At 37.7% G+C, this 13,707-nt stretch overlaps 1 protein-coding gene across 1 annotated transcript in view; it reads left to right on the plus strand.

The window, feature by feature from the left end:
- The window catches only part of SLIT3 (slit guidance ligand 3), a 531,529-nt gene that overhangs the window by 375,885 nt on the left and 141,937 nt on the right, over positions 1 to 13,707 (plus strand). The window contains exons 14-15 of the mRNA XM_027779712.2: positions 9,732 to 9,875; positions 12,564 to 12,727. Of these exons, the coding sequence (XP_027635513.1) occupies positions 9,732 to 9,875; positions 12,564 to 12,727 (308 nt within the window). The remainder of the gene's footprint in view (positions 1 to 9,731; positions 9,876 to 12,563; positions 12,728 to 13,707) is intronic.

Below are 13,707 nucleotides of genomic sequence, written 5' to 3' on the forward strand. Positions count from 1 at the left end.
ATGTAAGAAGGTTATCCCCTGTTATGGGATTCGCAGAGTACTGTTTGAATGTAAAGTGGCTTTATCAAGGAGAGTGTTGAATGATCATGTTTTAAATGCAAACAAATGTCTGCACACTTTTCTGATTGTGGCTTTGAAACAGCTATTAGGGGATTGCTTGTAGTATTTTAATGGATACCAAAAAAATAAATGGCATTCGTTGGTTTTAGACCTGCTGTTGAACGTTTGGAAGAGCGCCCTATGATTAGATCTAATTTAGTGTTCAGTGGGCACTAGATTGGATTTCTTCTTATTAGTCTGGAGACACACTGATAAGAACGCTCTGATTAAGGTATCCTGGTAGCCAGTATAATTTCCTAAGCTTGAGCTGGAGCATTTTTGAAAATGCACTGGCATTATGGTAAAGCAGGACATGGTCAGAAAAAGGGAGTCATTGTGGGTCCTGTATAAAATCGCTGAGATTGTATTTAGAAGGAAAAAAATATTACTGTTTAATTGCAGAGTAGATAATATTATTTACTGGTTTGGATAAGACTCATCAGAGTTTCTCAGAAATGTCATTATCCTTCTCTCTAAATATACTGTCATAGTATAGGCCCAGATTATTCTGCTTTTATTCTGGCAGAATTGTTTTGTGGAAGTGCTTTATATCTGCAGACAGTACCACTGCTGTCAGAAGCACTGTAGAGTAAGCTCAGCCCAGGCATGACAGCATCTTCAACTGCCCCATTTGACTTTGGTCTATGGGAAGTGAAGAAATCGGAACAAATTTTAGATAACCTGGCTAGCACTAGAATTCTGTATTTCTGTCATATAAGACAGAGATATGTAAGCCAATATTATGTTGTATCTGGCAAGAAAATAATCAGGCAGGCTTAGATAACAAGGGGGGTTTTGTTGGAGTGTGTGTGTTGTGGTTTTTTCTGACCTCTATGGCTTTAATTTAAAATGTTGCATCTGAAGACTTTGTTTCAATTAGCTATCGTAAGTAGTAAACATTCTTCATATAAATAATCACAATTGAATTTCTAAATTGCTGATTTCACAAATCTTATATCTTCCTAAATATGCAACTGTAACCAACACAGCAGCAAACAATATTATAGAAGCCCAACTACACATCTGTTCTGTGGAGAAGAAGCTTTTGTTGGACCATGTTATTTTCTTTATCCTATTTGAAGTTGCCAGGAGAGAGGATGCTAGAAAGCTACTGTACGCTATCCTCATACATTCTTCTTTTAAGGAGGCTGGATCAAGTGTCTTCTGAGAATTTTAGGTCAGTTTGGATTTTTAGAGCTGTATGGTTTACAGTTTTCCAGAAAGGGATAACTGAAGTCTGATATTTTTATTTTTTTTTACCAGTTAACTGAAACTTTTACTTCATTGGGGCAACAGTCCATCCAAGCTGTAAAACAGTGTTTCATTATCACTGTTTGTGTAACTTGCATTTGAATATCGAAAGAATAGAAGGAGTTTCAATTTAAGGTGGAAGTTTTCAAGTAACCATTAGCTGTGGCAAGTTTGAACTCAGGTCCAGGAGCCCTTCGACTAACCCTGGTCCATCTAGACGTTGGAATATATTTAAATGTCCTTCTCACCTGTCTTTCAGTTTTCCTGGAATGTGGACAAGCTCGCTCAGGAACACTTGATTTTGCCAAACTGTCTGCCAGTCACTGCACAGGGGGCAAAACATAACAGTGTGAAGCTCCCTCTTTTTTAGCAGCCTTGTGGCAGGTGAACCGAATGGTTGCTCTGCTTGCTCCCGAATGGGCAAATGTGCAGAGCCAGTCTGCAGTGAAACAGTGAGTCAGGTGGCTCAAGACGTGAGCTGTGGATAAGGGGCACCAAGTTTGTTAACTAGTATTTTTGATGTCTAAGTAATACACTATCCTCTCTGTGACGGTGTTAAAACAAACGTTGTGGGGGGCTTTTTGTTACAGTTATACACTGTGTGCTTCACAGTGCTCTACTTCCTGGAACAAGAAGGTATCATAAAATCTCTACTATTTAAAGAGATTGTATAGCAAAATAATATAGGGCGATGAAATCTCATTTCTTAAGTGCCTGGCAAGTATCAGTTTTCAATAAATCCTTTTCCTTGAGGAAAATTACTTTGGAAAGTTACTGATCATACAGGTGCTCAGGCGTGTTGATCCTATATCTTATGACTGAGATCCCCATGGCCTGCTGGGCAAGAAAGTACCCCTATGGTAGACTCTGTTTGGATGTTCTGAGTAGATACACTCCTGGGGTGCATATATATATTGAAATCAGAGGTTTGTTGTATTCCACTCTCGTAAAATGAAGCCAAAAGCTTACAGCTTTGTTGTCCTCCTCCTAATGTGTGATCATTAGGGAAAACTCAGCATTGGAGTTGGAAAAGACCAATAATCATATTGGTGCCTGGAGTCTGACATATGGACAGATAAAGTAACCTCAAAAGTGGTGAAAAATTATACTTCCAGATCCAATCACCTAACCCACATTAAAATTAGAACTAGATCTAGTATTTACAACTTCAACTGACCTTTATTTAAAATAGACCTGTATGAAGTGACAAATCGTGTGTTTACTTTCAGAAACTGCTATTATCAGTCTTCCCAAAATGCAACCAGTCAAATTTTCCTTTGAGAGTTTTTCCTTTTTAACTGCTTTGTATGCTGTTTCTCCTTGGATGAATAGTGAGATACTCCCATAGTTCTTTGGTGAGGTTGTTGGAAAATATCTCCGTGGCAAATTTGCCAAGTTTGAAGTGCTTTTGTTGACTGGTAATTGAAAATTGACTCCAGGTGCTTAAGACCTTAAAATAGGATCTACCAATTATTTATTATATACTTTTTGAGCTTGTTAGAAGCTCAAAGAAAATCCAGTGAAGCACAAACCCTTACAAAGTATTAAAAAAATACAAAATTATTACAAAGAATGTACATTAGCTCAAATATTTTTGTACTGTATATATTACATAGTTATATGCATAAGTATCATTAAACAGTGATGCAAACATTATATCAGTGTCAGAATAAAGAAATTAGTTTTCCATTTCCAGGTCATTTATAGCACAGTAGTCTCTCCTCCCCCCTGCCCCAGCAATCTTCTGAGCTTTGAGTGATGTAGAAAATCTTCTTGATTTTTCTCATGGAGAAGAGACAACAGATACTAAAAAAAGAGACCTTCTGACTAAATGTGAAGGGAAACATTTTCACAATGACAAGTCAAGCAGTGAAGCAGGCTGTCCAGAAAGTTGTGCGTTCTCTCTCCTTGAAGATTTTAAAGACTGGACTGAACAGAACTCTAAGCAACCTGATCTGACCTTATAGCTCACCCTGTTTTGAGTAGTCTAACAGGACAAGAAACTGCTCAAGCTTCCTGCCATTCTGAATTATCCTGTGATCTGATTAAGTAATTATTTTTCAGATAAAGCAAATATCTGCATTAAATATCTATAAATTGGTCATGCTTTGAGTAGGGTTTAGACCAGATGACTTCTGGAGCTCCTTTGCAACCTATGTCATTTCTGGGTTCTGTGATTCTGAATTCTTAGCAAAATAACATATGAATTTTTCCCTTGGGTTACTCAAAATATTTCTGGCTACAGCAGACGTACTACACAACCCTCATCCTTCTAGTTCGGGACACAATACACTCTGCACAGACCTGTTTAATAGCCTTATAATTGTTTTCAAGCCATTTGCCTCAAGCTTTTTTTCCTTCAGATTTCTCCATTTAGGCTGCTATTGTGATAATACTACTAAACTCAATAACTGCTGTTAAAGTGAGGGATCAGCATCTGCCAGACACAGAAACACAATTACAGTCAAGCACTAATGAAAGACTGCAACAGCATCTGCCTTTTCTGTGTCACTTCTGTAGCCTGTCTGCATGCAACTTGCCACAACAACTGCCAGTTCATACGTCAGCGTGTGATTTATTAGCTCGTCTGACGCCAGTGCTCCAAGCTGAACTCACCTGATAGAAACCCTCCTAGTTGTTGTTACACGAGGAGCTAACTTCCTGGTAGCACAGGAAGTTGAGAAACTGTGTTTATTCTCTTGTGCATCTGACTTATCACGCGGTTATCTAAAATTAGCTGTAACCTTATCTGCAGCCATTAAGTTGGACAATATTGAATTTTGAATAACAGATGCCCAGATGCTATGGCAACATGTACTTATAATTCTACAGGCAGTAACACTAGTACCACAGGATTGTTTTGTGGAGGGTGTTCAACTGGAGTTGCAGTCTTTTGGATCAGAAATGAAAGGAGGCCTTTAACACCTCCAAAACAGGACCATCAGACTGTGCTCTGTGCTTCCTTCTTGACTCATTATCAGCTTGTGAATTTTCCATTTTAATTTACATTGAATAAATTTGTCATCACCATCATCCATTTTCTTGAACATGGGGAAACATTAGAAGCTGGTTCAAGCAAGCATGATGATGATTTCATGCTGGTTATTATCAATTGAAGCACTGACAGACTCCTCAGTGGTCAGTCATCACATTAGAAAATGTAAATTTTAGTAGATGTCTAAATATCTTGACACAGTGAGAGGCAATCAGATTGCTTCCCTACACTCCAGGCCATTTTAAAGCATTCCTGGAACCTAATATAATTATTTTGCCAATAAGTAAGCAGAGGCATACACAATTCTGTCGTTAGATGTTCCTTGTCTTTGACTGCTGGGATGATGGAGTACTTGACTGGATACTTCCATACTGGCACTTCAGCTGTTCTCATGTGATAAGTTGTGTTAAATCAAAGATGATGCTTGGTTCCCTATATGTTTCAAGAGAAAATGCTACAAAAAGCATGCCAAAAAGTGTTTTGACTTTTTCTTAAGAGGTATTGTCTATCCTAAGGAATGTTTTCTGCCAAGAGTCTTTTCTTTGCTTCCCTATAGTGCCTTTGAATGTGGGTGAAGTCTTTGAGTATTGATATTCTATAAGAGTCATGTATATTGAGTTTGTATTCTGCTGTTACTTATACAAAACTGTTACCCAGTTCTCCTCTTCCATGTAAGTCTCCTATGCATTTTATATCTTTCTTTTTCTGATGAGTTCTCGTTTTTCCCCAGTGGAGTCTGGCATGTGGGATGTGCCAGCCAGTTCATGGGATGCCAGACGTTTTTATTCTCATCATGTTGTCGTCACTGTCAAAACACAAAGCTAGTGAAAAAGAAAGAGAATTTTTCCAGTGGCTCTGTGCAGCTTTTCTCCCTGACACTTTCCTTTTGGCTCATTAATGTACCTAGAATGATTTCTGGACCATCCTGTCACAACAGAAATCAACCTGCAGTCTCCAGCCTCTCTTAAGGTTGTGAGGCTGCTGTTTCATTCTCTGAGTTGTGTAGTTATTTGCTGATAGTTTGGTTACTTGACCTCACTGAGCTGAAAATACAAACATTTCTAAGGGTAAAAGCCATATAAACATCCCCATTTGCCCTTAAAAACCAATTTTTTCAATCATTTTGGTTTTGGAGTTCAAAATGTTATTTAAATGTTAATCACTTGAAATTATGTTCGGGCATATAATTCAATTATGGGACCATCTTAATTATGCAGACGGTGCTTAAGAGCATCTGATACAATTACAGTGCCAATTCAGTACACACTCATTCAAAGGGCTTAGCTGAAAAACACATTATTATTTCGATGTGTGTGGACACATTCACTTTTTCGGGAAATGGGTTCATGGAATTGTAATACTGCTCTGCTCATTACTCTCGATGGCGTGTAAACCACAAGGTCTTTAACCATTCTCCTGTATTCTGTGGTGGTCCTGGACTTGCAAGAGATTTCTTCATGTTTATAACATATCCAGAGGGATGAAAATGGAGACTTGAGTTAATAATCCATCATTCCTCTGGGTAGTAGGAGGTTTTATTTCTACTTGAATTTTTAACCTCTTTTTGAATGCTGCACTACATCTGGAGGTCATGTGTAAATCTCATCCAATCAAGCTGATAACAAAATAGGAAAAATAGCGGAATTTACCTTCACCATAAATTGGAGGAGAATAAATACCATGTAATTCTTGCTAAAATAGGACTCAGCTTTTAATATTGTCTCTTCCTTTGGTGTGGGTCCAATAAAAGGAACCCTTAGTATGTTTTACAGCCTGGTTCAGTGTTTAAGGAAGATCAGTGTTTCTTCTTCCTAGTTTTTAAAAAGAACCCTCTTGTAACCACTTTTAACTCTATGTGAGGCCAGCCTTGTATACCTAATTAATAATTAGATGTCATTAGGTTGGCTGTGATAGTGAGAAAAGATTATGCAAAAAATTAGAATTTATGTTGGAGAATATCCATAGAGTGGATAGTTTAAAATAACTGAGAGTTTTGAAAGGAATATAGACCTTAATGCTTCTGGCAGGAATCATCCTGTAACTCACAGGAAGTAGGAGGAAAAAATTTTAGGGATGATTTATTCTGCTTTCTCAAATTTTTTCACTCCTCCCCCCTTCCCCTCTTCTCACTGATTCTGATCAGAAATAGGACATTAGTCTATCTCATGGTCCCCTGAGTATGGCTACACCTATGTTAGTATTGAGCACGCTATTTGTCCTCTTTAGATGTAGGTGCTGCACATATATGCATAGATGACGTACAGAATAGGTGTTGTCACCTCAGAAAAGCTGTGTAGAACCTGAATTCCCACTTCTAAACAGTCTGCACAAGCACTTTCTTTTTCCAAATTACTTTCTCTAATATGTAAGGGAGAGAGTGTGCCTCTGTATTTGTGACTATGTATAGGATCATTTTCTCTCATTTTTGGTATTTGGCTCTCACAGAAATGTCACAGATTATATCACCATGAATCTAGTCATTGAAAATTCATGCCAGGAAGACTTGTCACGTTCTAAGTTCGAATTTCCAGCATTGGGTTTATTCATGTTTTGTTGAAACTAATCAGAGAATGAATTTGAAACCTGTGTTCATGGCAGTTCTAGCTCAGCTTTGCTCTGAGGGTTTGTTAAGCGGGATCAATGATGGTTAAACTTCAAGCCCACTCTTTGCACAGGAGTGAACGGCATCTGTGCAACACAGCTCTGTTGTGTGTGCTCTTCTAAGCATCACAAAAAGACATGCTGGTTGTCTGCATATACAAATACAACTGTAGTTGAGTTGTAATTCTCTTACTATGGAGATTGTTTTGCTTTATACTTTGTTACAAGTACTGCTTGCAACATAAAGTACTACTATAAGGTTAGAAAAAAATTAGAACCTAGCCAAATAAATCAAAGTACATAATTGCTTTCTGTTTTCTTCCTGTGTAACTCCAGGTACCAAGTCTCTGTCATGGAACAACCAGTCTAAGCTAATGTGCGTTACCTAAAAATAATGTTGGGACCAGTGCACAAGGACAGGGAGTAGAAACCCAAGGATTTTTAATGCCTAAGTGCATGTCTGGGGATTTTGTTCAAAAGTCAGTGGCTAATTCTGCCTTCTGATAACTTGTTAACCTATTCTTTATGGAAAATATAATGTACAAGCTTGAAAAGAAATGCATAATTCATGAGAATTGAGAAAGGATGAAGATTGCTTTGGTTTGGACATACAAATGGCTGTAAGAAGCAAGTAGAAAGGGATAACATTGATGTTTACTGTTGAGACAAAAATCTCCTAAGTCAAATTCATGGGAGGAACTGTTCCTGTTAGCCTAATATGAAAATTACCCTGTTACTTCTAGTGGAGTCAACAGCAGTGTGGAATAGGTGTCACATAAAGAAATACAGATTCCAGAGGGGTCATAGTAGTGCTGCTTATGATTTCATAAAATTATTTTAGCTATTAGTTAATTAAAAAATGTGACCTCATTTATCCATCATTGCCTTCCATAGGACTTCCTCTTATCTAATGTCAAACTTTGTTTTCCAAAACATATAAAGAAAAAAGGTAAAATGATAGTTTACTTTTCTATAGGCTAGAAAGGTGAGTTCTGCTCTGACACACTCCCAATCCAAAGCACTGCATTCCTGTTCTTCTTGAGAAAAGGGCTCTACTCAAGTATGCATCCATCTTTTATGTATCACAATTACTGTAGCCATTTACTGCAGTAATGAGGCTCTGCCAAAATGGCAGTAGGAGCAGAGAGCTGTGATTAGTGCCCAGTGTTCCAAAGGCTTCAGGAATGCAAATGCAGGGTGCTATGCAGGGGAAGCACCTTCTGAAGTTATTTTTTGGAGCAAAAGAAGAGCATCATGTGCAGTTACTATGCATGCATTTCTTCCCTGATAGGTTGCCCTGATGTCTGTAGTAGTGTATGTGCAGCTTTTTGAAAATGGAAGCTCCCTGTGCTGTTAGAGGTGTGTTAAGATGGTACATTTGCTTGCTATGAGGGTGTCTTTTCTTTTTACCTATAAACACACTTGTTTTCTGATTTAGTATTAGTGTGGTGCCTCTCGGAGAGCCACAATATTGCAATATTAAGCCCTTCAAATTCATTGACAAGTAGCAAGAATTTTGTGACTAAGAGAACTGAGTTAACAGCATGTATTTTTTGCAATGTACCCTTTTTCTCAGGCAGATAGTAGTCAAAAGATATGGATTTTGGCATTTGTAAGAATAGGTCATTTCCTGCCTGTTTTCCTTCTAAGTGTTAAATACCACATATGTAGATGACAATGACAGTTTTAAGTGTTCTCTGGTTTGATTGTCTCAGAGGGAGATCCAGCTTGTTGTTGGGATTGTATATACTTGTTATACATGACAGAACTCTGGCTGGGTAATCTAAGAGAATTTACAGAAGTACTGTCCAAGATTTTCTGGCTGAACTGATTAGCCAACTGGTTGCTGTGTTGATGTGCAAAATGTATTAAAAAAAAAAAAAAAAAAAAAAAAAAAAAAAAGGATGTAAATTGTCTTTGTACTGCTTTTCCACAACTGCACAGGAGCCTGGTGTAACTGGAATGGTGTGGGTTGGTAGAGTTGTAGGACAGTGCAGTGGAAGGGACCGCTGGTGATCAGTAGCCGTGAGACTGGAGAATCCTAGTTCAAAGCAGAGTCCCCTTGTTAGGTCAGAGCAGGATGCTCATGGCTTTGTTCAATATCATCTTCAAAACCTCCAATGATGGAGACTGCACAACTCCTCTGAGCAACCTGGCCCACTGCTTGACTATCCTTAGGTATGCAGTGAGCTTGCCTTTCCGCATGTTTTAGTCCAAACCCTACACTTCTTTCTTCTTATCTCTGAGGAGAATCATGTTTTCTTTCTTTCCTTGATCAAATTAACCCTGCACTACTTATCAAAAGATGTCAAACTTCCAGGTATTTCAGTTAGACTTAAGACAGCTGCTGGCAGAGAAAATTGGGAAAAAAAAAAAAAACCCACAAAACCGAATGTGCTTCTCATTGTGGACTTTGTGTGAGTGTGTGCATGGAATAGCAAGGTGGGGTAATATTTGCTATTTCTATGTATATTGAGGTAGGCTTCTTTAAACATTTGTGTAGAATTCTGAAAAAATGGGAGGGCTGGGCATAAAAATAATCTCTCTTAACTATTTTAAGATAGTTGGCACTGTTATATGTTTGTATATTCCACAGCTATGAGAGTACTAGTGTTGACTGTGGGTTTTTCACCTTTTTAATGTAACAGGCAAATGGAGACCTTTAAACGTGAGTTGGCTTTGCTGACTGGGTTAATATTTTTTTTAGTTTTAACCCCAAAGTTCAGTCTATCTTTATTTGATTATTACAAGATTAATGAATTATAAACCTTTCCTCTGTTTTCAGGCTTCTCAATGCCAATAAGATCAACTGTCTGAGAGTAAACACGTTCCAAGGTCTACATAATCTCAAACTGCTATCTCTTTATGACAACAAACTGCAGACCATCAGCAAGGGGCTCTTTGCACCTCTCCGATCGATCCAGACCCTGTGAGTATGCAGGCATATCATAAATGACAGCTCTCTCTTTTTCCTCCAGAGATGTTGCCTGTCTTTGCAAAGGCTTTGCATCTGACGTTAAGACAATTTGGAAGAGACCTCAAGGTGGTAGCCCCTCCTTTTCTGACAGAAATAAAAGGAGCAAAAAAAAAAAAAGAAATATTGTGTAAATTCAGCACAGCCAGGTATTGATACAGCCTGCCCACAGTGACATAAATGTCATGTGTATTAAGCTCCCAGAACAATTAATTAATACTGTTTCTTGGGAAGATTATATGTAAATTTAACTCTTAAGAATACATGAATACAGCAGAATTCTATTAAAACTATTGCCTAGCAATTTATAATGAGCTAGTGAGTTGGTATCTCTCCTTACTGGTTCTGAGTCCTGCTGTATAGTTCATAACTTCTGAAACCATATTTCAGCTGACATTCCACTTAAGGAGAATGATATATTGTATTATTTGATCCATTAAGAAAACCCACTAAATATTTTTCTGAGAGTCTTTGAATTGGAGGCATTAAAAAGGGATCAGAAGCAAAGTTGGAAGCAAAAGTATGGAAATTACTCAACATTTTAGAGAAGAAGGTTTCATCCTAAAGCTGTGAATGGTAAGATAATAAAGTAAATACTTCAGAGCTGGAGCTGGCAGCCTGATAAAATGAAAAACAAGGAAGAACCCCTCACCCAATATTGTGTATGTGTGTTTATATATATTTGTTCGTGCATATATAGATTTAAGGCTCTGGGTTTATGTAGTATGTAAATACATGCATTTTCCCTATTAAAACGTGTATGCATATATACACACACTGCAATATATATGCACATTATGTATATATATACACATATACATACTGTAGTCATGGAAATGTGTATATATATACACATGCACATATATATATTTTAATAGTAGAAATGCATTGGCCAAATTAGTTTTTAAATGTTCTAGTTCATATAAAGATGAAGTAATAAGGATGCTTTCTAGCAGCAGGGTACCTGCTACCTCCTCAGGCAACCTTAGGCCAGTAGGTATTGCTACAGACCGTTAAGGCGTTGGAATAATCATGTATAACTGCTCTTCACAGTCCTGCCCCCCCACACCTCTACCATGCTTTCTTCTGCTGCAGCATGCTTTATATGTACAGATATATATATATGTGTGTGTGTGTAAACAAGGGTGACACAGAGGTTCATTTACAGAGGTATAGAAGGTTTGTCAAGTTAAACAATAGGCAACACCCTTACGTTATAAATATTTCTCCTTGGTTTCCATGGGGTTTTGTTGGCACTCCTGGTGGCCATTACTTAGAATGGAATTGTTGCTTCACATCAAGACAGTTTTTCATTAAATGTTTTGAATCATTCTCCCATTTTTAGTATTGCAAGTGAGTGCTATTTTCTGCTTTTTTTTTTTTTTTCTAGAGCTACAAAAACAGTCCCATATCCTATCTCTATAATGCTTGCTTGTTCTTTGGACCTTTCACACCAGGAATGGCTCTACTGCAATAGTAATATCTAGTTTCTTCAGGCACTTGCTGCTATGGATGCTTTCACTTCCCAGTCCTTGACAACCATTGCCCTGTATTATTTTATACTTATTCTGTTAAGTGGCCGTTCATAAATATAACCACAAACAGAAAAGAAAAGAAGTTTCTACAGGTGGAAATAACACACTAACAGTAACAGAGCACAGTTCTTGTGAGACTATAATTTTACACCTCTGTTCAAACCAAATTTAAACATCTGTCTTTTTTTTAAATGGTCTTTGCAGTTACAGGAGAGCCGTGTCCTACTCCCTTGGAAACAAGAGGGATTGGAAGTTAGAGGGACTGTTGCAAGTAAACTTAACTAAGATCAGAATCAGGCTCTGAGAAAGACCTGACAAATTCTCTTGATAATAGTGCTCAACTTTGTCAAGCAGAATTAATCATAACAGCAGCAGAGAAATGCTGTTTCTCTCGAAGATACTCCAGCAGATTTCTATCAACAAGTCTAAATACCCAGTTAAAATCATGCTATAATACTTCTTTCCAATTGTGTGGGAAATAAGTTGTGCAAATTTTGGTGAAGGATAAAGTCAAGTTCTACCTTGCATGAACGGTTCAGTCTCAGTAGTAAAAGTTTTTGCTCCAGGAAAAAATGCATAGAAGGGTACTACTATTAGGCATGATGAGTATATGCAGATATCAATTTCACTCTTGAGAAAAGACCTCTAGATCACTTCTGGCTTTGCCCACAGATCCAAGGCATCTTACTAATTCACATTTTAATCCCTAGGAATCTGAGCTTGCCAAGAAAATATATTTTAGGGTACAAAATGATCTTCAGGTCAGGTGCATCTAAAAAGGTGCATTTCTTTCAAAAGGCAACATGTCAAGCTTTCAGGAGAAAACACTGGACTTTGTAGACAGGAGGTCTGTGTCCTTTAACAGAGGCTTTGCTATCTTAATTTTTGTTTCCTCTGTGAAAGGACTTGCAGCAGGCTTAATGAGCTACGAAATGTGATCACTCACAGAATTCTCCCATTCATGTGCAGCTCTGTGTGGTTTCCGCCAGGCCTGGGTTTTTGGAAGCTTATTCAATTACTCTACTCTTCAGTTTTGCGTTTGTGAAAAACAGTGATGGAGTACAGTGTCACAGGTCACTTCTGATTAAACATCCCATCCTTCTCGCAGACATTTAGCTCAGAATCCATTTGTGTGCGACTGCCATTTGAAGTGGCTGGCTGATTACCTGCAGGATAATCCGATAGAAACCAGCGGCGCTCGATGCAGCAATCCGCGTCGCCTTGCCAACAAACGAATCAGCCAGATCAAGAGCAAGAAGTTCCGCTGCTCAGGTAATTCATTTATCCAGGCTGTACTGCACTTTCAATTCAGAAATAAGCAGGTCCAGAGAGCCTACTAATTGAATCTGCAGGACAGTGTTTGCTATAATGGATATTATAGAGCATCTTTTAAAATTAAATTTGGAAAATTCAGTTAGTTCTCCAGAAAGCCAATTACATTATGGATAAAAAAAAAAAAAAAAAAAAAGAAAAAAGAAAAAAAAAAGAGGGAGGGGTGGCAGTCTGTAGCTGTCTTCTGTGTGTCTTAAAAACAAAGAAAAGAAAAAGAGAAAGCCTTGTGACATTTAATTTTAAAAAATTACTAGGTTATAAATGTCAAAGGAAGACAGTGAAAAAGTATATGAAGCCATATAGCAAATCACATAGTTTGAAGGGGTAGAAGGTGGATGGATCTTCATTTGTATTCAGGCAGAACTCTTACTGACCTTAATGAGAGCTGAGTTTCAGGTAAGTTCTCAGACCTAAAAGGCTGAGAACAGTATGAGTGAGATTTTTATACAACTAGCAATGGGTATTTCTGACCTAGGATGTGAATGCAGCTGGGGTAAGGGGATGGCATCGAATCACATACTGTCATAGATCATTGTTTTTTATATATATCCACATGTAGCATGCACTAATTTAAGTAAAACTACCATCGAAGTTGGTAAGATATTTGTTTTTAGTAAGTTTTGATTCAAAACTTGTATCATAGTTTAGACAAAGATCTTGTGTTATGGGCTAGGTGGAAAAATATTTCCACCTAATAATAACCTCCGCAGTAATGTAAACACTTTTTTCTCAACCCTATCCATTCTTTCTTTATTGTCCAGCTATCAGTAAAAGGACATTCATTGCCTTACACAGCACCACTAAGCAGACTGCTTCTTCAAGTGTTTTTTTCTATTGTTTGTATGTATTTTAGATTACTGCATGTTTGTATACTGTAAAGACAAGCAGGTTTCGGTGAGCAAATCTATTGGTGTGTACTG

Source organism: Falco peregrinus, chromosome 8, assembly GCF_023634155.1.
Source record: "Falco peregrinus isolate bFalPer1 chromosome 8, bFalPer1.pri, whole genome shotgun sequence".
Taxonomy (NCBI): domain Eukaryota; kingdom Metazoa; phylum Chordata; class Aves; order Falconiformes; family Falconidae; genus Falco; species Falco peregrinus.